Source organism: Delphinus delphis, chromosome 6, assembly GCF_949987515.2.
Source record: "Delphinus delphis chromosome 6, mDelDel1.2, whole genome shotgun sequence".
NCBI lineage: Eukaryota > Metazoa > Chordata > Mammalia > Artiodactyla > Delphinidae > Delphinus > Delphinus delphis.
In genome coordinates, this window is record NC_082688.1 from 1,441,986 (window position 1) to 1,466,215 (window position 24,230).

Here is a 24,230-nt window from a genome sequence, read left to right on the forward strand (position 1 = left end):
GGGCTCTGCTCACAGGCTGGGGGCCCCCGGCTCCGCCAGGCGTGGGGTGAGCACAGCATCTTGCCCCAGCTGGGATCTCCCAGGTGAACCATGGGCCAGGTGAATGGAGCCAGGCCCCTCCCAGGAAAGGTGTGACCCGGGGGTCCCACTTCACTGGACGCACGTGTCCCCAACACTCCTCCAGCCTCCCCTGGGCTGCAACTTGGGCTCAAGAGAGGCACCTGAAGGAGAGGGGGGTTTGCTGTAGGGCTCTCACGGCGCTACCACCACCGTGGCCAGGGCTGGGCTGAGGGCCCCGCCGGTCGTCCAGACAGGCTCCCGAGGCACTGCGCCACGGCCATCCCAGCCTGAGACCTGGGGCTGGCCCGGGGCCTGGCAGCTCTCACCCTCCCCGAGCCCGGGGCCACCTGTGAAGGGTGGGCGCCCCCTCATGCAGGGCACTGCTGGCCTGGGACCACAGGCACAGGGGGAGGCCCACGCCCCTCGCTCAGGACACCGGCCTGAATCCCAGGAGGACACGTTCAGGGGACCTGGAGGCCACCCCATGCTCCCGCCCCCCTCCTCTGCCGGACTCGGGCTCCCTCCGCCCGGAGGTCAGAACTCCTCGAGGCTCACTCCAGCCCCACCGCAGAGGTTTCAGCCCATCTTCTCCCCGGGAAGAAGGAGCCAGCCCTGGTCGTGCAAACTCTCCCCTCCAGCCGGCCTGGCCAGTTCCCCAGGGCTGCAGCTGCCCTGGTTCCCGAGCTGCCCAGGACGGGGACGTCCGAAGGCAGGTGAGTGCGGGTCCACACACGGGACTCACCCCCACTGAACTGGCCCGGGGGAGGCTGCCGGGAAGCTGACCGCTTGCCCGCCAGCTGACCACCCACCCGCCCTGGCCCCCCAGGAGGAGCGCTCTGCCGCCTAAGTGCAGCTCCGACAGGCCGTGAGCCTCCAGCCGTGTTAGGGACCCCCCCACCCACGCGGATCCGCAGCCCTGTCCGCCAGCAGCCAAGTGCCTTTGGGTGCTGGGCCACGTGGAGCCCAGGCAGGACGCCGAGGCCCCTGTGCCACTGCCCTGACTGCAGCGCCCGGCGCTGCCTCACCGCAGAGACCCACTGGCTCTGTTACCTTGATGCTTAAATAGGACCCAGGGCGAGGGCCCCGCCCCGTCCCCGCCCACCCGCGCCGCGCGCACGCACGCACGCGCACACGTACACACACACACACTCCGTAAACACTCGCAGATGGATTTCCCTGAGCACAGAGCCTGTGGGCAGTCACAGCAGCAGGGCGAGGGGTGAAACCTGTCTGGGGAGCACATCCTCTCTGAGAGCAGCCCCGGCCTCCTGCCCAGCCCGGAGAGGAGCCGGACGGGTCGGCGTCCTTTCCCATTCTGGGCCTCGATGGTCACGTGGCCTGACACCCTTACCCCTGCAGAGCCGCAGCACCACACAGTAGCCCCCTTGGCTTCTGCCTGGCCCCAGACCAAAGCCCCTCGGCTGCAGTGCCCTCCCTGGCCTCCTGCTGCCGCCTGGGTGTCCCTTTCCTGCTCCGGGAGGTCGCGGAGTCAGCGTCAGCCCGGCCCTGGAGCCAGCAGGGGCCGACCACCTGAGGCACCTGGGTAGTCCCGGCAAGAGAGGTGAGGACAGGACGAGGACACCAGAGGCCCCTCTTAGGGCCCACTCTGTCCTGCCCCTTCTGTAGTGGGTTCAGAGCTGCCGGCCCCTTCCATTACAGCCCTGGGGACAGACGGCCACCACCAGCAGCCTGGGACTGGCCCTCTGAGGACGCCTCCTGTCGGGTGCCTGGGTGGGCACGGGGGTTCAGCCCACCAGCGGGGTCCAGGCCTCCAGCTGGGGCCAGGCTCAGAACCCTGTCGTAGGAACTTTCTCCAAAGACACCACCATGGCCCGACACCTTGACGTGTTCTCTTTGGGGGCCGACCTGTGGGTGCCAGGAGCTGACCCTGGCCTAGGAAGCCCAGCCCTAGCGTTCCTAGCTGGACGCCCTCAAGCCATTTCTTTCCACCCTGAGCCTTGGTTTCCCCTTAGGGCTGCTGTAAACGAGGCGCACGTGGCGAGCCTGAGCCTCGACTGCCGTCTATTTGGCAGAGGAGGTCCCGGAACTGCAGCTACAGGGACGCGGCTGGGCCAGAGCTCCCAGACGGGACGGGCAGGGGCTCTCGCAGCGCCGGTCTCCGCCCGTGGCAGCTGCAGTGTGTCGGGGGTGCCTGGCTCACCTCCCCGGGCCCCGCCTCTGGGGCCCAAGGCTCTGAGGCCCCCAGATGGGAGGTGGGGTGTACGGCTTTGCCTCCGTCACCTCTTTGGGAAGCCTTCCAAGACAGCCCTCGTGCGGGGAGGCTGGTGTGACTTAGAGATGCGAGAGAATCAGAAAGACAAGTCTTTCTGCACTCCCCGCTGCGGGGCGGGGCGGGGGGCGGGGCTAGGCATCTGGGGTGCAGGCGCTGCCCCCCTCGCTCAGCCCCCCTTTCACAGCATGAACAATGGGGTGTGGGTATGGACGCCGCCGTCACCTGGTAAGTATGGTCTTGGGTGAAGCCGGGCGGTGGGGGCCATGAGCACAGGCCAGGCCTCTGCTCGGCCTTGGGCAGGCCTTTCCTACTCCAGAGCCCACTGTGGCTCCCCAGTGCCCTGACGGGGGTCCTTCCCTGCCCAGACCCTCTCTGGCTGGGCCGACTCCAAGACTCCCCCTGACCTTTGGGGCCGGCCCAGCCCTGCTCCCCATGCCCGGCCCCTCAGACCACACCCAGCCACCCTCCTCAGATCCTGCAGCCCCCGCTGTGCTGGTGGCAACACCCTTGCACTGCCTGGGCCCTTGCACTGCCTGGGCTCAGGGTCGGGGAGGGGCCTGACGGGGCCTCCTGCCCCGAGCAGGGATCCCGTCCCCCTCCCCAGGCCCCTGTGCCCTCCCCCGCTCACCCCACTCCCCGGACACAGACTCTGGCCATCCTCTGGCCCATCCAGTGGCGCTGGGGTCAAATGGGGTCAGCGGAGGCTGCCGCAGGCTCACGGGAAGACGGGTACAAAGCAGCCGTTTGGGGCTAAGAATACCCCGCACAGCACCCACGCCCCTCAAAGGCGGGGAAGGTGCTGATTAAACCCCTGGAGAGAACTCTTCAGACTAATTCTCGGAGGCTTGGACGCAGGGGTTCTGTGCATGGGGGGCTCCAGGCTGACCTCTGGACCTGTGCCCCCCCGTACCTGACCTGCTCCTGAGAGCCTGGAGAAGCCAGCCAGGCTCCTGGGCACCGTGCGGCACCTGCCAGGCAGCAAGAGACCAGGTGCGTCCCTCCATCCCCCACCCGTCCGTCTACTCGATCACTATAGTCCACCAACCCCTCAGCCGTCCATCCGCACTCATCTGTCCACCAGACCCCGTCTGTCTATCTACGTCTGTACACTGTGTCCCCAGGACGAGGCTGCTGGCTGGGCCTGAGGACCTGAGCTGCACTCCCCAAGCTGTCCTGCAGACCCTTCCTGGGCTGCCTGTTGCCCCACCACCACCAGCACGAGGCCTCCCGTCCAGCTGATGAGTAAACCCTGTCCCTGCCCGGGGTGCCCCGGGCTTTCAGCAGGCCCTGTGCCCACCAGGTCCCAGGGGACGGCCCAGGGCCATGACCTCGGCTCCCCGGAGAGGCCTGGCCCGGCTTCCAGGTGGGCCGTGTAGGATGCTGTGCAGGATGGGCAGTGGAGCCCCTCGCGGCTCCCTGTGGGCCCCTGGGGAGAAGTCGCCTACCGTGCGAGGCACCTGCACCCGGACGTCCGCGCTGTCCAGTGGGGAGTGGCCACCCTCCCGCGGCCTCCTCTCAGCAGCGTCCGGCCCTTCCTGGTACTTCCTGCTCCTCACGGGGGCGGGGAGCAAGTCCCTGCCCGGCCCCCGCCAGTCCCCCGCGTGGTGGCTGTCTCCATTCTGCTCCTGGGGAGGGGGGGGAAGACCGGGCGTGGGAGGGGGCCGGGCCGCCAACGCCCCCCAGCCCAGGACCCCAAGAGGGGCTGAGCAGATGCAGTCAGCCCCGTTTCACTGACCCACACGGAGGTGCTCCGGGGCCCGAGGAAGAGGGAGCTGCCGGCAGCCTGGGGGCAGCCTGGGGGCAGGGAGAGGCGGGGCGGGGACCACCCCAAATGTCCACCTGCCCACACTAAGCGATGGGTGACCGTGGGCGGCGCTGAGCCTTGTCCCCACGGTGGGTCCCCGTGGCTGTCCACAACTGAACCCAGTGTGCACTGGAGGGACTGGAGGCTCCGAGAGGCCAGGCCACTGCTCCTGGGCCACACAGCACCCACCCTGGCAGGTACAGAGCGGCCCCGGGGCCCCCAAATCTGTTTGGGGTCTGTCAAGCCCCCGCTGCTTCCCCCTGGAGAAGAGCCCGAGTGAGGAGGGAGCAGGCGGAAATGGGGGCCAGCCAGGACGCTGGGGGTCTGCAACATGTAAGGAACCGGGGACCTGGGTGGCGGGACCACGGTGAGAGGCAAGGGAGCAGCCCCCAGTGCTGCGGGGTCTCCTGGGGCCCTCTCTGGGCACATGGCCCATCCAGGGTCCTGGGCTGCACGGGGCACATCTTGTCGCCCCTGGCAGGGACATGACGCAGACAGGAACCCTGGCGGGTGCTGGCAGCTCGGCAAACACCGCGCCAGCCTCGTATCCCACTGCCCACGCTCTGCTTCTAACCGCAGGCAGCTGTCGCTTGGCTGCCACCTGCCCCACGTGCCCCCGGCCGCCCGCCCTGAGCCCCACTCACCCGCTCCAGGGGGAGCCTCAGCAGGTCCCAGGTTTCCGCGCTCAGCCTCTGTGTCCTCTTGGGCCTGGCCCCTGCAAGGCAGCAGGCCCAGTCAGCAGGCGCCGGCCCCGGGCCTTGAGGATCGCGAGCTTCCCACCTCCCAGCCCACGTGGGGGCCAACGTGGCGTCTGCACGAGCGCCGCACCCCCGACTGGACAAGCACGCGGGCGTCCAGGTGGGGCTGACCGCGCAGGGGCCCCCGTTAGCTCAGCTCCCGAGCTCTGGGCCCGGCTCTTCCCCGCTCGCCTTCGCCTCCACCGTTCCCTCTCCTCAGATACACTTCCTGCGTCTACACAGCCCCGGGCCTCAGCCTTGGTTCAGCTGCTCCCCACACCCTGTGCCCGCACACCCTCACCCCGCCCACACCGGGGCAGCCCAGGTCCTCGGGGGGGCCGGGCTGAGTGAACTCTCCTCTGGGGGCAGGGCCTGGCGAGGCCAGGAAGCACAGTGGGCAAAGTGACCGAGGCCTCCGGCACCAGTGGACACCCTGGGGGTCGCGTCTCGGCACCACTGGCCTTGGACCGGTCACCCACCCTGCGGAGCTCAGCCCCCTCCACACCCCCCACCAACGCCCCCATCAGATGGTGCCGGCGGACACACTGCCCGCAGAGCGGGGGGACTGGAAAGCATCTCATGGCCCCTGGTGCGTCTCGGGCGCCCAGCAAGCTGCAGCCGTGGATGCAACGGTTCGCTCTCCATCCCCACCGCCAGTGCCCACCGCCCACGGCTCCGCTCGTGAAGCTAAGCTGCCCTGTGCACGCCTGCGGTGCAGCGTGGGGAGCCAGGCCCGGAGCCCGCCCTGCCCAGCCCCTGGCTGCGGCCAGGCGCACGCGCCACAGCGAGCGGCCTCGAGGGGTGGGAGGGGAGCCCCCCACCCGGCCCCCGACCCCAAGCCTGGCCTGGGTTCTGGGCCCACACCCACTGCCTGGGACACGGTTCCCAGAAGGGTCTGGCGCTCGGGCGTTCAGACCGGCCCAAACCGAACAAGCAGAGCTTCACAAGAACTAACTGGGCAGGTGGCCTGCAGCGGCTGGCGAGGGCGGCCGTGCTCTTCTCCTGTCCTGGCCCCAGGCCCTGAGCAAGCCACACGCCGTCCCCCTGCCCTCCTAAGGCCGAGAAACGTGCCAGTCCGAGGTGGGGACGCGGTGATCCTCGGAGTGGCGTCGGCGGTTGCTGTCCCGGGAGCTGGGGAAGGAGTGGCCACAGCGGCCCGACCAGGTGCCAGCCGGGCAGTTCCTGGAAGCGTTCCCCCAGGACTAGGCCAGCTGACGGCCCCCTGTCCCCACCGCTTGGCCGTGGTGGTCGTGCGGGCCTGCCGCTGCCCCCCCAACCCCGAAGAAAACAGCCCCTGGCTGGCAGGCTTCTGCCAGGCCCCGAGCCAGAGGGGTGCAGCCTCGGGGCACACGGCCCACCCACAGGTGAAGGAGAGGAGCAGAGGAGGTCGGGTCCCCCCGCCCACCCCCAGCGGCACGAGGAAGGCAGCTCTGAGAAGGAAACGAAGGAACTGGCCCCGAACAAAAGGACTGGGGACCCCATGCCTGGCGGCCCTTACCCCACCCCACCCCCGGCCTGCAACAGCCCTGCTCCGTCTCCTGCCGCCCCAGCGAGGGGCCCCGCCCCGCCTGGCCCTCCACCATGAAAGGTCCCTCTGAGACGCAGCCCGCGCCCGGCTGCAGGGCGGGTCCCTCCCGGCCCAGGAGAACAGCGGGCGGAAGGCCCTCCGGGCCTGGCTAAATGCATCCTCTGTCTGGAGAGCGTGTTCCGAACCCAGCGCTTCCAGCGGCCCCTGAGCTGAGCCCGCCCTGACTGGGGGCATTCAGGCACCACTGGCTGGCTTCCTGCCCCGTCCGCCCGAGAGTCAGGCCTGGAAACTTCCCCAGGACTGCACACCACGCCTGGCCTGTGCGGCACCCTCGTCATCCTCTGTCCCCACCAGGTGTCTCGACACACTCTGTCCCAACCCGCTGGTTTCCAGCTGCCCGGCCTGGTGCCCCCGGCCTCCTACCTCATGTCCACTCCCTACTCCTGGCGGCTCCACCTTCAGAGCCGACCCAGAATCCGAGCCCCTGAGCCCCACTGCCTCCCTGCCCAGCCTTGCCCTGTGGTCCCTTCTCCATGCAGGGGCCAGAGAGATGCCCCAAGGGTCTGGGTTAGATCTTCCTCTGCTGCTGGACCTGCAAGGGCCCCTCTGCTGTGAGGGCGGGGCTTACACAAGGGCCCACGGCTCCTCCCTGGCGGGATCCCTCCTGCCTCAGGGCCCTTGCACGGCTGTTCCCTCCACTAGGACTGCGGTTCCTTCTCAGGCTCAGGGCTCCCTCCCTCCACTCCCTCAAGTCTTCACTCAAATGTCGCTTATAGATTGAATATTCTGCATCCTCCCAGATTTCATGTTGAAGCCCCAAACCCCAATGTGATGGTACAGCAGGTGGGGCCTGGGGACGTGATTAGGGTCGGCTGAGGTCATGAGGGTGGGGCCCTCACAATGGGATCAGTGCCCACATGAGGAGACCAGAGAGCTCCTTCGCTCTCTTCCCCCCACACCCCACCCACCCCATCTGTAGATCAAGAGGCCCTCACAGAACCCCGCCACGCTGGCACCCTGCTCTTTAACATCCAGCCCCCAGAACTGTGAGAAGTAAATGTCCGTGGTTTACGCCGCCCAGTCTGCGGAGTTCTGTTACGGGGCTCGAGCTGCCACCCGCTGCTGTACTATGGCTACACCCTGCCCCACCCAACTTTCCTAACCAGCCCCCAAAGCACCTGCAACATGTGATTCTCTTTCCGCACGTTTATCATTTATCACTGCTGTGGCCCTAGAGCTCGGACAGGGCTTAGCGTACAGTAGGTGCTTTAAGGATGGTGGAATGAGTAGCTAGCGTTTACCGAGTGCCTACCGTGTAAGGCCCCATGGGCAGTTTCATTCACTGTCCCCTCCGGGCCGTCGCCAGCATAAGAGGTCCTAGCCACCCTCCCAGGACTTTGGACACAGGGGCTCAAGAGAGGGTGACCACCTGGCCAAGGCCAGCGAGCCCAGAGGGGTAGAGCCAGGTCAGGACAGGGGGAGTCGGGGCCATAGGCATGCCTGCACAGGGTCCAGCTGAGAGTGGCTGGAAAAGAGTCAGACCTAAGGACAGATGAGGGCCCCTGTGGCCCCGTGGCCCTGACCTGTCCATCACAGGTGCCTGGCACGTGGGTGGGCTGCAGGCCACTTGCTGAATGCACAGATGGGCCGTGCTGTGTCTGCATCTTCAGCCCTCCTGGGGACATGAGCTGTGCCCGTCCCCACCAGGTGCTCTTCCCAAGATGACCAGCGGGCCTGCTTCCCAGATGGGCACATGGAGGCACAGCTAGGTCGCCACTTGCTCTGCCAACCAGGACGTGCGGAGCCAGGGCCAGAGCCCGCAGCCTAAGCAGCCGCTCAGACATCCCACCACGAACATCCCAACCTCCCAAGGCGGCTGGACGCGGTGTTCCAGGACTCCTGCTGCTCTGGGCCCAGGACGCCCTGAGCAGGGCACAGGGGATGAAGGGACTGAGAAGCAACACAAGTGGGGGGGGCAGGGCAGTCCACACCCTGTAGGCAGGCAGAGGCGTCCACCAGAGGGGACAAGCAGGCAGCCCCGTGGGGCTCAGCGCCGACTCCCCCTTCTTATGCGCTGACCGCGCTGCCATGTCGAGGGGGCGCAGCGGGACCCCCATCCAGCATGGGCCCCCGCCCGGTGCCCTCCTGGGGTGGGCAGGGTGGGCACAGCAAGTACCCTGGGAGGACCGACCCTGACCCAGGCAGCAGTGGCAGGGAGGTGCCCCGCCCACCCAGACTCACCCTGGGACCTCTTAGCTGGGGTGGGGGCAGCGAGGGCCGTGAGGGTAACACGTGGGCTGAACCCAGCCAGGCTCTGGGTCCTCCAGGTGCACGAAGTGCCGGCCAGCCAGGCCCACGGCCCACCACAGACCACACCTGTGATGCAAGGCCACGCCCACCACAGGCCACGCCTGTGATGCAAGGCCACGCCCACAACAGGCCGCGCCTGTGGTACAAGGCCACGCCCACCACCACGGTCACGCCCACCACCACGGTCACGCCCACCGGCTCCCTCCCGCCCCCGACCCAGCCCAGGGCCTCCCTCCTCCCCTGGAGATGCTCCTCCACCAGGGCTGGTTAAGGGCCCTCCGGGGGCTCACTTGGCCCCCTTCGCCCCCCCACCGCCCCCCACTGCCAGGCTCCGGATATGCAACACCCCCACCCCCGCACCCCAGGGACAGTTTCCAGAAGACAGGCACCCGGCTTTCTGGAAACTGGGCCAGCCCACCACCCGCGCTCAGTACGCCCCTGAAAGAACGAGTGAACGAACGGATGAAGGAATGATGCTGTCCCTGCAGAAAGCCCTGCCGTGGCCTGCACCACAGGCCCTGCCCGTCCGGGCTCACCCGACCGGGGGTCTCCTCCAAGCAGAGCTCTTCTCCAGGGCCGCCTAGAGTCAGGGCGCTGGCCCACCTCCAGCAGCTGCATCCCAGGGCCGGGGCCCCCAGACCTGCCTCCACGGGCCTCGGGAGGCCGTCCCGGCCACTGTCCTCCCAGGAGGATGGCCTTTTCCCAGCGGCTGCTGGCTGCCCGGCGCCGGCAGCCTGGTGGGAGGAGGCTTCCTGGGGCCCCGGCTGGGAAGGGTCTGGGCCCAGGGCAGAGCAGAAGAGGCGGCGTGGGGAGGACAGAAGCTGCCTTGTTCCCGCACCCACCATGTGCCCCCCTTTCCTCAGCTCAAAGGAGAATGAAAACACCAGGAGAACCCGGGGCTGGGCCGCGCCTCCGCGGGAGCCTTTCCAGACGCCGGGCTCAGCCCTGCCCCCACCTGCCGCTGGGGCTCCCAGAGGGTGGCCTGGCAGGGCCAGGCGTGCCAGGGGCTCTGGGCGGAGCTGCCCACCCTCGGAAAACCCTGGCCGGAAGGGCAGACACTGGCCTGCACGTGCCGGGACGGGGTGGGGAGCGAAGGGGGCCACACTCCATCCCATCCCCACTGGCTACAGCACCCCCAAAACAAGGGTGGCTGAGGGTCCCGGCAGCCCATTTCCTCCCTTCCGTCTCAGCCTCTGAGCGAGGGTGTGGCTCTGAACCCTCTTCCAGGACAGGCCGTTGGCACAAATCCATGAGCGTTACAGCACAGAACCCCGGAGGCCTGACACCACAGTCAGATGGCTTCCCAGCCTCGTCCTGGGCGGGCCTGGGGGCTTTGGAGGTTGGGAAAGGTGGGCTACCCGGGAACACAGCCATGAGGGGCCTGGGGCTGGACTCTCCGAGAACTCGAGAACCGCGAGTTGCGGACTGTGTGGGCTGGGAGGGAGGAGCAGCTAACCCCTGCCCAGAGCCTGCCCCGTACCCACCAGCAGCGCGGGAGGCCAGCTCAGGGCGGCCCCTGCCCCAGCGCCCACATTTATTGATCTACTTGCTTGGCCGCGAACTTCCTGTCCTTGTGTGGGTAGCATCACTGACCCACACAGGGCGACCAGCAGCCCGTGAACGAGGTCGTCACAGCAGCCGTGGCTGAGCTGCGGGCCTCAGTTGATGCGTCCCTGGCTCACGGCTCCCTCGGCCTCTGGCTGACCTGGCTTCTCCCTCCTGCCAGCAGCCCCCTCCCACTCCATCCCTACAAGAAGCCCTCCCCCAGGCCCAGCCCCCAGCCTGGAGGGGGGTCTTCAACCCCAGAGGAGTGGGGTGGCTAGGGAGGGGCAGGGAGGGGCCCCCTCCTCCTCGTGCCTGAGAAACCTGGGGGGTTCAGGGCAACCCCAGGGCCCCACTGCCCCAGAGACCTGAAGGACAGGCCTGAATGCCCCTTTGCCCGCGCTGTGTCCCGCACCTTCCAATCTCAGCGTCCCGACTTGCCCCCAGCACCCTGTCACTTGCCCATGCCACTGTGAGCTCTGGAGTGAGCTGGCGACGGGGCTCAGATGCTGACACGCCCCAGGGACAGGGGCTCAACACGTTATGAGGAATCCCTTCCCTTAGCTAGCAGCTCTGTTAAATATTCTCCTGTTCGAGGGCGGAGCCCATTGGGCCCCAGCGTGAGCCAGCACCCCCTCTACCCTGGCAGCCCTCCTGCCACCCCCCTGCCCTCTCAGGCCCCTGCATCTCAGGCTGAGGTCTGAGCCCACGGGAGAGCGGCACCCCCTGCCCAGCCCAGGAGCTCACCTTGGGCCTCGTAGCCGGCCAGGTCTGGCTTCTCCGCGGCTGCCGGGCTGGACAGCCGGCCCAGCGCCAGCTGCAGCTGTGCCACGTTCATGCGGGCCGTGAGCTCCCCACTGCGGTCCCCGATCTGCAGCCGGGCAGGGCCAGGTTAGTGGGCTGCGAGGCCCCCGTGCACTCCCACGGGGCAGTCACGGCCCCGGGTCTCCAAGGGCACTAGGCCCACTGCGCCCCAGAGGTGGAGTCTGGCGGGGGTCCCGGGGGCGGGGGTAGCCTCACGTGCCCCTGACAGCCCCCCTCACACCCCAGTCCGGCCGTGCCACGTGGGGCCCTCCCGTGGGCAGTCAGCCTGCACCTTTCTCAGCCCCGTGCCCGCCAGGCTCCCGGCGGGGACCCTCCCTGCAGGGAGGCCACGTGCTTATCCAGGAGCAAAGCCACAGGTAAGGCGGGTGGGGGGACCCCCACGTGGAGTTCCAGGGCCCCTGCCTGTGCTCAGAGGGACGCAGGGGCCGGTCCCGCTGGCGGCCCAGGCGGAGGGGCTTTTTCCAAGCCAGGACCTCCCCTGACGCGAGCTCTCCTCCCCTCCACCAGGACACCTAAGGGCCTTGCCCGCCTGTGGACTTGGGGCTGTCTGTGGCGGGTCTGGGGAGCGCTGGGGTGGGAGGTGACCTGGCTCTGCCGCTGGGGCTGCTTCCCAGAGGTGGGTGAGGGCTGAGGAGGGGACCGGCCGGGAGCCGGGGAGCCGGGGCTCACCCGCGCCGACCCTGGAGTGCCCCATCGCAGGCTGCCCTGACCCCAGCAGGAGGGTCCTGGGTGGACAGGCCCACTTCCCCAGGAAGGTGTCTGGTTGAGGGGTCCCAGGGGAAGATCCCCCAGGGGCGGCCGTGCCTTTGTGCCCCTGGGCTGCCCCTGGCAGGTATTTCCACCCTGGGTGTCGGGCAGAGGCATCCCATGGCCCAGCCTGGCACACTTCCGTCGGAGACAGAAGCAGCCGGTGGTGGCTGCCCAAAGGTGACGCTAACCCTCTATGGGCGGAAAACGGGCCCCCACTCCCCCCTCCCGACCCCCTGGCTACAGCAGACAAGCAGCCACCAGGTCTCAGGAGTCACGGGGTGGCTGGGCCCCTTCGCAGCAGGTGGCGACAGCCAGGGAAGGGCCTAGAGCACACGGAGGCACCAGCCCACCTGGAGGGGGCTGGGCAACTCCGGGGATGCGGGGCTCCAACGCTGGCGAAGGCCAGGGTTGGGGGCTGAGGGGAGGGCAGGCCCGGCTCACCTCCTGGGAGATCTCCAGGTGCTTCTTGGCGAAGGTCAGGGCCTGTGCTGGGCTCCCCATGGATACGTAGGCGTTCCCCAGGCTCCAGCACGCCCGGCCCTCACCCACTCTGCCGGGGAGGGAAACTGAGTCCACGTCTGCACCCCAGGCCTGCCAGCCTGCCCACTAGTCCAGCCGTCCCAAGCCCCCAGCCTCCGGGTGGTCAGGCCCATCACGAACTGGGGATGGGTGTGGGGGGGGTGCTCCGTGGGTGGTGTGCTCCGTGGGTGGTCCAGGGTCCCCGGCGTGGCCTTGACTGCCCCCTAGTGGCCGGGGAGGCTCTCACCCCTGTGGCTCCCTGAGCAGCAGTGACCTCATTCCCTTGGTCATAAATTTTTAAGCGGAGCCGTAAATAATGCAACACAAACTCAACCGCTGCACAGCGCGCGACTCGGCGGCTCTGCGCTCATCCACCACCTACGACCATCGCCTCTACCTCGTTCCAAAACATCATCACCCCAAAGAAGAACTGCAGGCCGCTTTAAGCCACCGGCAGAGCAGCCTTCTAGAAGACGCCTCCTCCCCACCACCCGCGAGGGGCCCCGGCCTGTGGCGCTGGACCCTCTTGCTGCCACTGCCGCCCCCAGACCTACGCGCATGGCTGTGTGTTTAGGCGTCTTCGGCCAGGCAGTCTGTCTCTCTGTAGAGACTGCCGTTTACACGGACGTGGAGAGAGGGGGGCACGGGGGTGTTCAAGGAGGCAACGGGGCGGGCACCGGGGCACAGCCCCCCAACCAGCTTGCGCCAAGGGTCACTGCGAGCAGCTGGCCCAGCGTCCACTGGTCTCACCGGGTCCCCCTCAGTGGGCGGTGTGGCCAGCTGATGGGGGAGGCTGAGCCCAGGCGGGGCCGCCTTGAGCAGGGTCCCTTGGCGGTCGGCGGCAGAGCAGCGCCTCAGACCTAGGCCGGCGAGTCCAGGCCACTGTAATCAGCTTGTTACTCAGCCCAAGGGCCTGAAGGGGCGATCGGGGGGCCCCCCGGTGTGGGCCTGGGCAGCCACGCGTCCCCGCCGCACGCACCTGTCGGCCAGCTCCTGGGCGATGAGCAGGTGCCGCAGGTGGTACTCGGCGGCGCGCTCGTAGTCTTGCAGCAGCGTGTACGTGTTGCCCAGGCTGTAGCAGGCCTGCGCCTCCACTGCCTGGTCCTTGAGCTGCCGGGACAGCTGCAGAGTCTTCCTGTGGGGGCGGGGGGTCACCCCAGGAAGGAAGATTCCAGTATTCCCCTCCACGGGGGCTAGGGCACAGCTCATGCTCCCCCAACGCCCCTTTCCAAGGGCTACGTGGGGGGCGGTGGGGAAGCAGCCCTTTGGCCCCGAGGCCTCCAGCCCCAGGACCCCACTGGGGGGTCTCTCTGGGCTCCATCGGTCGCCCTTCCAGGGTGGCACAGAACCCCCCGCACGGCCCCTGGGGAGGCTGGGAGGGCAGAGCTTGAGGTGGGCGCCTCCTTGGCCTGGGGTCCAGGCTCCCTCACCCTCCTAGGGCCCACCCTCTCCCTGGCTGGGCGGTGGGGATGGGAGGGGTGCTGCCTACTTGTAGTACTCGGCGGCCACGTCGAAGCGCCCCAGGAAGATGTGGGCGTTCCCCAGGTTGCTATAGGCCCTCCTCTCTGCTGCCTTGTCTCCAAACTCCTTAGCAATGGCCAGGCGCTGAGGACACGGACACAAGGCCCAGGTGGTCCCGGAGCAGCCCGGGATCCGATGCAGATGGCAGGTGCTGCCCCCCCCCCCGCCCCACTGCCCAGCACGGCCAGCCCGACGTCCGTGTGCCCAGAGGGGCAGCCCTGGGAGCCCCGGCACCAAGCCCCGACGAAGCGAGGGGGCTGCTGGGGTGCCCCGGCCGTCTCGCTCTGACCCTACGTCAGGGCCTCCCCGTCGCTGCCACCCACTTACCTCCTTGTGGAAGGTTGTGGCCTCTGTGAAGCTCCCCAGCAGGTAGTGGGTGTTGCCCAGGTTGCCATAGGCCCTGCCCTGGGCTGCCCGGTCGCCCAGCTCCTTCACCAGGGACAGGTTCCTCCTGGGGGCCGAGTCTCTCTGAGCTGTGTCCCTCCCAGCGACCCACCCACCCAGGCTAGAAGGTGCTGAGTGGGTGGCCTCCACACAGTCCCTCCCAGGGTCGTGCCCCCAGAGGAGGGTGGCTCTGCTCGGTCTGAGCTCCAAGGCTCGGGTCAGCCTCCGCCCCGCCCCCGACTCTGGCTTTCAGGCGCAGCCTATGCCGGCCAGGCCGAGGACAGGGCGGGTGGGGGTGAGGAGGGAGCCCACCCAGGTCCCCGCGTGTGCAGAGCGCGGGGACGACCCCGCCTGCTCACTCGTAGAACTCAGAGGCCCGGCGCAGCGTCTCGCGGACGGCAGGCGGCAGGTGCCCAGGGTCCTGTGCTGCATTCCAGGACAGCTGCTTGCCCTTGGCGTGGTACACGTTGCCAATGTTGTAAAGTGCCCTCGCCTCCCCAACCTGTGGGCGACACTGAGGTCGGTGGGGGGGCGGGGCGGGCGTCTCCGAAGCCACAGCCCCCGAGGAGCCGCCCGCTCAGGCCCTGCGCGCAGAGCTGGTGTCCCATCGCCTGGCCCACGGTCCCCGCTGTTCCTCAGGCCCCAAAGGCAAGGGCCTGGGGGGTGGCAGCACCAGGTCTAGACACTAAGGTAGGGGTCACGGGGAGGGAGGGACCTGTCCCCACCCCTCCCGGTCACCCCTCTCTGACCCCCAAGGGTCAGGGCTCTGCCTCTGCTCAACCACCTCCGAGGCGGCCTGGGGCGAGTCAGTCACCTCAGCCGCAGTTTCCTCGCCCATACAGGGGCAGGGAGGCTTACCCCACAGGGCCACGGGGGGAGGACACAGAGCAGGGCTGTCAAGGGTCCAGCAGAGCTGGACCCACCGTTGCTCGAACGGTGCTGCCTCTCAGCCAGGTTCCTTCCGGAGCCGGCCCCCACCCCCGTCTCCCTCTGGCCCCAGGAGTGACTGGGGGTGTTGGTGGCTTCAGGGGGGAGGTCGGGGAGAGGGGAGCTGACGTGGAAGATGGAAGATGGGAGCCCGGGCCTCAGCCCCACAGCGTCGGTGTGAGCCAAAGTGCCCTCGTTTCTGAAGGGGACCGTCGTCCCACGGGAAGAGCACACGGGGCTGTGAGTGGTGTCACCTGCGGCTCCGATCCCAGACCCAGACAGGGCCACAGGTCAGGGGCCGCCGCCCACCTTGTCCCCCTGCTCCTGGGCGATGTCCAGGTGCCGCTGGCAGCAGACAACGGCCTCGTCAAAGCGGCCCAGCACCTTGAGTGTGTTGCCCAGGTTCCCACTGGCCTTGGCCTCCCCCATGCGGTCACCGATGGTCCTGGAGGGCAGGAAAGAGGGAGGGGCTGGACCAAGGACTGGCGGGACCCTGAACCCAGCAGGGAGCCCTGGTGACGGCAGCAAGAGTCTGGGGGGACCGGGAGCCCCCAGACACTGGGATGATGCTGGGCAGGGGTCCCACGGCGGGTGGGCCCAGCTCAGGACCACTTCTCTGCTAGGCCAGTCTGGGGGAAGGACTTGCGAAGACTGGCTTGGAGACAGGAGAGTTGGGAGCCTGGCAGAGGGAATTAACCATGCAGTGTGTATTTGCTGCGTGTCTGCCGCCACCACACACTGGCTGGATGCCGAAACCAGGGCCCACCAGCTGGAGGGGAAGGGCCTGTGGGCACGGTGGTCGGAAGCTCCTCCCCCACCTGGGATATCTGGGGGCTCATGGGGTGGGGGGGGCTCCTGCAGGCCTTAAGGAGCAAAAGAGGGGGCAGGGAACACGCAAGGGGAGGGTGTTCCAGGGAGGGGCAGCAGCGGGGAAGTTCTGGAGGCCCGAGAAGAACGGAGACACTGGGAAATGGGGGGCGGGGGCCGGTCAGGGGGGGCTGAGTGGGTGGGGCCAGCAGGAGGAGGCTGGTCGGTTCGTGGTGAGAGCGGGGGCGGGGGGTGGGGGTGGGGGCCCGGGGCAGGACGGCTCACCGAGCTAGCAACAGGTCGTGTTTGTGGTACTCCAGCGCCCGGGCGTACTCCTTCAGGTAGAAGTAGGCGTTGCCCAGCTGGCTGTAGATGGCGCTCAGCGTCTTCAGGTCCTCGGTGCCCACCTGCACAGCGGCCTCAAAGAAGGCCACGCCTGCCTTGAAGTCACCAGCCTTGCACAGCCGCTCACCCTCCAGGGCCAGCTCCAGGCACGAGGCTTCCATCCTGGGCGGAGAGGAGGGGTCAGGGCTCTCAGCCTGACCCCACGCTCCATCCTGGGCGGAGAGGAGGGTCAGGGCTCTCAGCCTGCCCCCCACGCTCCATCCTGGGCGGAGAGGAGGGTCAGGGCTCTCAGCCTGCCCCTCACACCCCTGCACGTCACCATTCGGACAGCGGGGCACCTCGGACGGCTGTGGCCAGTGCGGTGCCCGGGGGCGTGGGCGTCAACCTCTCTTTGGATGAACGCCCAGGTTGGCACACGGTGCGGCTCACCTGTGCCGCAGCCTCACGGCTCCCCTTCCCCACCCCCAGGGCAGCCGGCGGCCACGAAAGCATGAATCTGCAACTGCAGCCGGACCCTCGCCCAGAGGCGGCCTGCAGACACTACCTCCCCCAACCCCAGTCCCAGCTGCTGGGGCGAGGGGCCGCCCCCGGGCCAGGCGCTACCTGCCACAGTGGCTACAGTGGCCTGGGGCAGGCCCTGATCCCCTGTGAGGATGACGGAGGCTCACAGGGTCAGCCAGATGGTCAGGGCCACACAGGCAGGATCCGATCCCAGCCCCTCCTGGGTCCTGCATCCTGGAGCAGGGACCCCACCCTCCAAGCTCTCGGGGGGGAGGGAGGGGCTGGGGACTCGGCCGTCACCTGTCCTCACCTCCCATTTTCTGGTGGGGCGTGGCTGCATCTGAGTCGATGTCCTGCGCTGGGGCCCGAGGGGGGCTGGGGGCGCAGGTGCAGAAAAAGCCAGGGAGAGGGCCCCCACCGAGGCAAGCGGCCCCTGCCACCCCGCACCCCACTGAGACCACACAGCAGGAGCAGAGCACCCCCTGGAAAGGTGGGAGCCGGCTCCGGGCTGCCACAGGCCGCCCCGTTATCCTCCTCTTACTCCCATTGCTTTCGGATGTCATCAGAGTTCATGGAAAACCTACAGAGAGTAATTTATAATAACACGTGCACACCAGACAGCCAGCTGCCCCCCAACGCACTCGACCTGCTTCGTTGTTAGAAGTGTGCAACGATCAGGAGTTACTGAAGGGGGGGAACCAACGTGTTTCCTTAAAAAATAAAGTTGTTTAGGGTAGTGCTTCTCAACCGTTTCTTTTCTTTTTTTAAAAATAAATTTATGTATTTATTTATTTTGGGCTGCATTGGGTCTTCGTTGCTGCGTGCAGTCTTTCTCAAGTTGCGGCATGCAGGCTTCTCATTGCAGTAGCTTCTCTTGCTGTGGAGCATGGGCTCTAGGCGTGCAGGCTCAGTAATTGTGGCTTGCGGGTTTCAGTAGTTGTGGCTCACGGGCTTCAGTAGTTGCGGCTCGCAGGCTCTAGAGAGCAGGTTCAGTAGTTGTGGTGCACGGGCTTAGTTGCTCCGCGGCATGTGGGATCTTCCCGGACCAGGGCTCGAACCTGTGTCCCCTGCATCGGTAGGTGGATTCCTAACCACTGCGCCACCAGGGAAGTCCCTCAACCGTTATATTCAAACTGCCCCTTTGATAGAAACCACAACGCCCCATTCACTCTGCTCCTGCGTTCTCAAGACAGCAGGGCACTTCTATTTACACTGAGAGCTACACCTCAAGAACCGGCTGGGGTGAGGCTGGTGAGCCCCTGGAGAAGCTGAGCCCAGCGCCCCGCACCCCACAGGCTCAGCGCCTTCTGTCGGCACCTTCACCACGCCCCTTGTCCAGTCACGACTCCCCAGCATCGGGGCCACTCCTCCTGGGGAAGAGGGCTGCTCCCCCCCGGAGGATGCAGGGCCCGCACCAGAGGACCCCGCCATCTCCCCCACCCCCAGATTCAAGCAGAGCCCTGTGGCCTCTCAGAGAGCCGGGGTCAGGGGCATGGCCTCGAGACCAGGACGCCAGGCCCTTTCACCCCCCGCCCACTCCTCAGCAGCCAGCTCGCCAAGAGCTCTGGGAAGGGCCCTCCGGATGCCACGTGGCAGGAGCCCACGGGCAGCCCCACTCCACCAGGGCCACGCACGGGGCTCCTTAATTAAGGCCTGCTTGTCCCTGCCCAGCTGCTCACTACACGGCTAGCTGCCCTCTCCTCCCGGGGACTCGGTCTGAAACGCAGGTGTTTTCGGAGCCCCACTGGCTCGGGCAGATCTGATCACAGGCGTGGCCTCCCCCCCCGCCCACCTCCCTGCCCAGAGATGTGGCATCAGTGGCTCAGAGCAGAGGAGGTTTCTGGCTTGGGAAGGGCCCTGGGCCTAGAAGTCAAGGGGGCAGGGGCGCAATGTTGGGGTGTCTGACGCAGCCTCCCGGAACTGCAGACTGGGAAAGCTCACCAGGCCTGCACGTGGGGAGGCCACCTGGGGAGGCACCAGGCAGGGTGTCCCAGGTCAAAAGCCCCACCCCCTTCCTTGCCCCAAGAACCTCCAACCGCACGGCGACCTCCAGCTTAGCACCCGTCCGCCGCCGCACCTCCTCCTCTGCAGGTGGCGCATCTTCTGCACGTACAGCCACAGCTCCAGGCCCACGGGCAGCAGCAGCGGGCGGGGGCGGGGGGCGCCGTACACCACTTTGCACACGGCCTTCTCAGCCAGGCTCAGGGCCGCAGGCGGGCCCTCCGTGGCGGCAGCCGGCATGGCGGGGCTCCGGGCCTCCCTCCTGGCCAGCCAGCCCTCGCCCCACCTCGGCTGCTGGTCCTGGGGGTGCGCCGGCCTCACGGTCCCCCGCATCCCCCACCCCAGAGCGGTGGGCTGAGGCTCTGGTGGCCTCGGCTCCAGGAGACCCCCGGCCCCCGGCAGCTGGTCCGGGGCCTCCCAGGGCCTGCGGTGGATCAGGGGATCAAGGGCGGCTCAGAGCCGGGGATCAGCGCCGTCAGCAGGGCGGGCCGGCGGGCGCCCAGGGGAGCCTGCCCACGCGCTCCCCTTGGGGGCAGGCGCACAGCAGGGGTGCAGCGGCCGCACCCCCGTCCCGCTCACCCAGACTCTCACCCCACTCCGGCCCTGTGGCCGGTGCGGGGCCAGAACCCCGTCACGCAGCACAAAGGAGCACCAGGCACCTAGCTGGCTCCGGGTCAACGTCTGTGAGAGAAGGAGAGGAGGAGGGACACGGCGGTGTGGCCCCCACCTGGGGAGCTGGGGCTCGGCAGGTCTGCACTTGGCTCTGCCCCGTCCTCCTGGCGGCCTGTCCCCCAACACCCAGCCTGGCCCACGGCAGCACGTGGTGCCCAGCGCCCGGCATGCAGCAGGGTCAACAGGTGGGCACAGAGTCCAGTCACCCTGTTAGTCCCCCGGCCCTCTGGGGCACTGCTGGGGTTACCAGCACCTGACCGACGAGGAGCCCCAGGCCCCAGGTTAACCCAGGTGCGGGCCTAGAGGGGCCTGGGGCCAGCCGTCTTGGGAGGAATAGACACCCCCCCACCCAGTTCCTTTCCTGAAACCACCAGCCCCCTGGCCACCTCCTCAGCCCGGCTCCCAGCTCCTCCAGCCACCACGGCTGATGAGGCGCGAGTGACCATCTCTGGGCAAAGGGAGAAGCCTCTGGAGTAGCGGGGGTTGGTGCCAACGTCCAGCTAGGGGGAGGGGGCCACGGGGCTCGGTCAGGGCGGAGCAGTGGGGAGAAGCCCAAGGCCCCTCCCCTCCCAGCAGTCCAGCCCACGGTGCTGCTGCATCCCAGGAGCCCCTAGATTCCCACGGCGCTCACAGAGGCTCTCTCTGCCCCACTCGTAGGTGAACCCTCCTGCCAGGCCACTTGCCCGTCTCGGCGATGGGCCTTGGGTGGGAGGGGGCTCAGCTAGACCAAGCAGCTGGGAACCTGGGACAGGAAGGGAAACGCAGCTCTGGGGTCAGAGGGAACTACAGACCCAGGGTGGGCCCAGCTCCCCAACACCATGCTGGGGTCTGAGCAGAGGCGGGAACCCAGGGATGAGTAGGAGGCTGTGGTGGTCCAGGGCAAAGGCCGCCCAGGATACAGGACCCGGGGGTCAGCATCGGACCAGGAAGCCCAGCAGGCGTTGCCACTCTGCGGGGTCTGGGAGGGCCGAGACCTGGAAGGGGCTGGGCGGGTGGATGCAGAGGTGGGAGAATGAGGTCCCAGGCTGCCCACCCGCCCACACCAGGCCCTGGTCCCCAGGGTGTCCAGGCCAGGGCGTTCTCCTCCCTGCCCGGAGGCCTCTGTCCACCTCGGGGGAAGCTCAGCTGAGGGGGGCAGGGCAGGACCTGGACCATCTCCCCCTTGCGCAGCTCCTGCCAACAAGCTGAACCCTCAAAACTCTGCACTGTCACATCGACCCCACGCCCCTCCTCCACCCCCCGGGGCGGCCCCCCAACACCTGCACCGCAGGCCGTCCTCTCCTCTCCTCCGTGAACCTGCCTGCACTGGCCAGGCTCACTTCCTTGTTCAGTGAAGAAGGTTCTGGAGCCTGTCTCTCCACACTGCCTCTGCAGGCCTGGGGGTATCTGTGGGTGCTCCTGCCCACTGGGGATGCACTGGGGTTGCAGCACCCCTAGGTCACCCACTGCAGCATCGGTCTGCGGAGCCGGCCTTCCCGCCCACTGCCCATGCCCCCATGCTGTAGGACTGCAGGGGCCTCCAACAGGCCTGTCCACCCAAGGGCCTGACAAGAGCCCTGTTGTCAGGGCACGAGATGGGGCTCCCTGGCGCTCTGGGCCGGACTGGCCAGGGCTCTCAGGGGCCAGAGGCTGTGGTCTTAGCTCCCCCTTCACCAGCCTCACCACTCAAACTCTGGGAGAGGGGGTAGCTTTCCACCTGGGATTTGCCACCTGGGCTAAATAGATGCTTAATTTTTTTTAATTTGATTAATTTTTCTTTTTTAGCTACGTTGGGTCTTTGTTGCTGCACATGGGCTTTCTCTAGTTGCAGAAGCTACTCTACCTGCGGTGAGCGGGCTTCTCATTGTGGTGGCTTCTCCTGTTGCGGAGCACGGGCTCTAGGCGCACGGGATTCAGTAGTTGTGGCTCGCGGGCTCTAGAGCGCAGGCTCAGTAGTTGTGGCGCACGGGCTTAGTTGCTCCGCGGCACTGGGATCTTCCCGGACCAGGGCTCGAACCCGTGTCCCCTGCATTGGCAGGCGGATTCTCAACCACTGCGCCACCAGGGAAGTCCGATGCTTAATTGTTAATCTACAGTCCTCCACGTCCTAGGGAGAGACCCGGCCCACCGCCTCAGGGGCCTCAGGGGTCAGCCTGCCGGCCCCAGCCAGGCCTCGTCCACCCGTGAGCTCTGCTACCCAACACCACGACGGCCCAGCACATCTCTCCTTGAAAGCGGCTGACCAGGGTCAGCCTTCCCAGGAGCCAGACCGCGGCGGCCAGGAGGCAGGGCAGTGTCTGCCAAGCTCCCGCCACCTGCCCCCTGGCTTACTAGTTAATGAAGTGATTACTGACCGCTCAGTGGCCGGCCTTACTGCTCTGGTCACCACGTCAGCCCCATACCCCTCCCACCTGTCTGCGGCACCTGAGACAGCATCCCGGGAGTAGCCATCGGCCCGGCCCCGCCTGGCCCCTACTGCCCTGCTCTCTGCCCCCACGGGCGGTCCATCAGCACTCATGCCCCACCTGCCTGTCTCCCCGGATGGCACGCCGTCCTCTGGTGCCCACCAGACCACCGAGGCTGGTCTCCAAGCCTGGCCCCCAGCTCCCACCACCAAGGCTCACTGGCCAGGGGCTGCGTCCCCATCAGCCCCACTCTCTGCTAAATGTCAGCGTCCCTGTCCTGAGCTGTCACCCACACTGGGCCTCTGGGCAGACGCTCCAGGGCCCCTGCTCACCCCCTGTCCTGCCGTCCCCAGAGTGAAGCCACACTGACTCCCCTTCAGTCTGAGCATCATGGGACAGGCAGCCTGGGAGAAGCAGGAATCACTGGAGAGGAGAAGCACGACCATCACCCAGCTTTACAAAGTGCCGAGGGGCACGCTTCTCGGGAGCCCTGGGGTAGGGCCGACTGCCACGGGGCGTGGGACCCCCGTTCGGGCGCCTGCCGATGGGTCACGCCTCTAAGAGCCGCCCCGCAGTGGTGTGCTCGCCGCCCAGCTCTGCCCTCGCAGCCCCAGCAGGAGCGCTCAGCTGCTGGCCTTAAGGGAGCCAGAGGGCCAGGAGAGGGCGGCCTGTGGCTTCCCCACTTTCGGGGGCTTCTCGGCCACCTGTCCATCCTCCCCGGGCCGCTCGGCACCCCCTCCCAAACCCCTGCCCTGGGGAAGCACTCCCAGGCGCAGCGGACCGGGGCTCTGAGTGTTAACCGTCTCCCACCCCACGAGACCCCGCCCACTCCTGCCTCCCCGACCCAGTGCCCTCCCCAGGGCCCCATCTGGGGACGTGGCGGGTCACAAGCACCCTCGCGCTCAGGCCCTTCTCCGTGGGCTTTCTATGCCCGGTTCTGCCCAGAACCCGCTTTGTAAGAGCTGAACTCACCTCACCAGGCAGCGGTGTGGGTGTGCGGAAGGGGAGTCACCAGGCGGGGCCACGGCAGAGGGGACCTGGCCTGGCCCCCCACACAACAGGGGTTCTCCCAGAACAGCCACCCCTGGAGTGCTCAGACCAAGGGGATCCTGTCCGCGGGGCATCCACGTGCCGGGCTGCCTGCACCCCTCCACTCCCACGCCACGGGGGGTCTTCCCGGGACACACAGGCTCCGAGGGGACAGATGACCTCTTGAGGGCTTCTCGGCAGCCTCTGAACGCCGGCTCCGACCGGGCACGGGCCCGCGCACGCCCAGCCGCGGCTACACGCGCGGCTCCAAACGCTCACGGGCGTCTTCACAGCCCTGAAGGCAGGCTGTGGCCGCGCCCCCCAAACCTCTGCCGGGCTTTGCCCCTTTGGCCTCCACTCAGGGCTCAGCTCGCAAGGAATCCAGGCCGGGCTCCGGGCCCCTCCCAGCGTTCGCTCTGAGCTCTGCCCCTGCCCAGGGATGGCTCCCCCAGGCCAGGGTCCTGTCTGGTGTGTCCCCGCTGGGCCCTGGTGCCAGCCCACACCCCAGGCTGCCAGGTCAAGCCTGTGGGGAGACCAGCACGATGTGGACCCCAGGCTTGGCTGCGCAGGGTCTCCCAGGGCTAAAGCGGCCTGGACCTCCTCCACCATAGCTCCCCTACACACACACACGCACACACGCACACACACACACACACACACGCACACACGCACACACACACACACACACACACACGCGCGCACACACACGCACACACACACACACACACACACACACACACAGCCGGCGGCCGCCAGATCAACACGTGTCATTCTTCCGAAATACCCCCTCTCCATCGGAGAAACGACGCTGGGGCAAGTGCAGCCCCGCACAGCGCTCCATCCCAAGGGGGGCCGTGGAGAGGGTCCTCTAGGACAGGCCTCCAGCGTCAGCTGCCCACAGACCCACTCACACGCCCCTCCCCCTGCGTGGGGCCCAGGAGCCAGGCCGGGGGCTCAGCGCTCCATCCCGAGACCACACAATGGGGGCTGTGTCTCTGGCCAGCAGCACAGACCAGACCAAGGTGGGAGGGGCCCCAGAGCCTCATTCTGCACATCGGGGGGTGGGGGGCACCCAGCAGAGGTTTGCGGCTGCTGGGCTGCTGGCCAGGCTGGAGAATCCTCGCAGGCCAGGCTAGGCCCCGTGAAGGCTCAGCAGCCCCCAGGTCTTAAGGGTGGCTGGGGGTAGCCAGGACGATGTCCCTCCAAGTCGGCGGCCTGTCCCCGCTGTGGGACGGCCTGTCCCCACTGTGGGACGGCCTGTCCCCACTGTGGGACAGCCTGTCCTCGCCTCCGGGAGCTGCAGTCAGTAAGCAACCCCGGCCCAGCACTCACGCCTGCCCCGCTCTGCTGG

General features: G+C 67.6%; 1 protein-coding gene across 3 annotated transcripts in view; it reads right to left on the bottom strand.

Moving 5' to 3' along the window:
- The window catches only part of GPSM1 (G protein signaling modulator 1), a 30,631-nt gene that overhangs the window by 5,380 nt on the left and 1,021 nt on the right, over nucleotides 1-24,230 (bottom strand). Inside the window, exons 2-11 of one of the 3 annotated variants that reach the window (XM_060013782.1) lie at nucleotides 16,233-16,454; nucleotides 15,450-15,585; nucleotides 14,573-14,715; nucleotides 14,157-14,280; nucleotides 13,798-13,913; nucleotides 13,288-13,443; nucleotides 12,231-12,339; nucleotides 10,962-11,085; nucleotides 4,742-4,812; nucleotides 3,739-3,918 (exon numbers count right to left, since the gene is read on the bottom strand). In XM_060013782.1, the coding sequence (XP_059869765.1) occupies nucleotides 3,739-3,918; nucleotides 4,742-4,812; nucleotides 10,962-11,085; nucleotides 12,231-12,339; nucleotides 13,288-13,443; nucleotides 13,798-13,913; nucleotides 14,157-14,280; nucleotides 14,573-14,715; nucleotides 15,450-15,585; nucleotides 16,233-16,454 (1,381 nt within the window). Of the gene's footprint in view, nucleotides 1-3,738; nucleotides 3,919-4,741; nucleotides 4,813-9,132; nucleotides 9,152-9,208; nucleotides 9,325-10,961; nucleotides 11,086-12,230; nucleotides 12,340-13,287; nucleotides 13,444-13,797; nucleotides 13,914-14,156; nucleotides 14,281-14,572; nucleotides 14,716-15,449; nucleotides 15,586-16,232; nucleotides 16,455-24,230 lie in introns of those variants that run through there. The other 2 variants (XM_060013783.1, XM_060013784.1) reach the window with 2 other exon arrangements.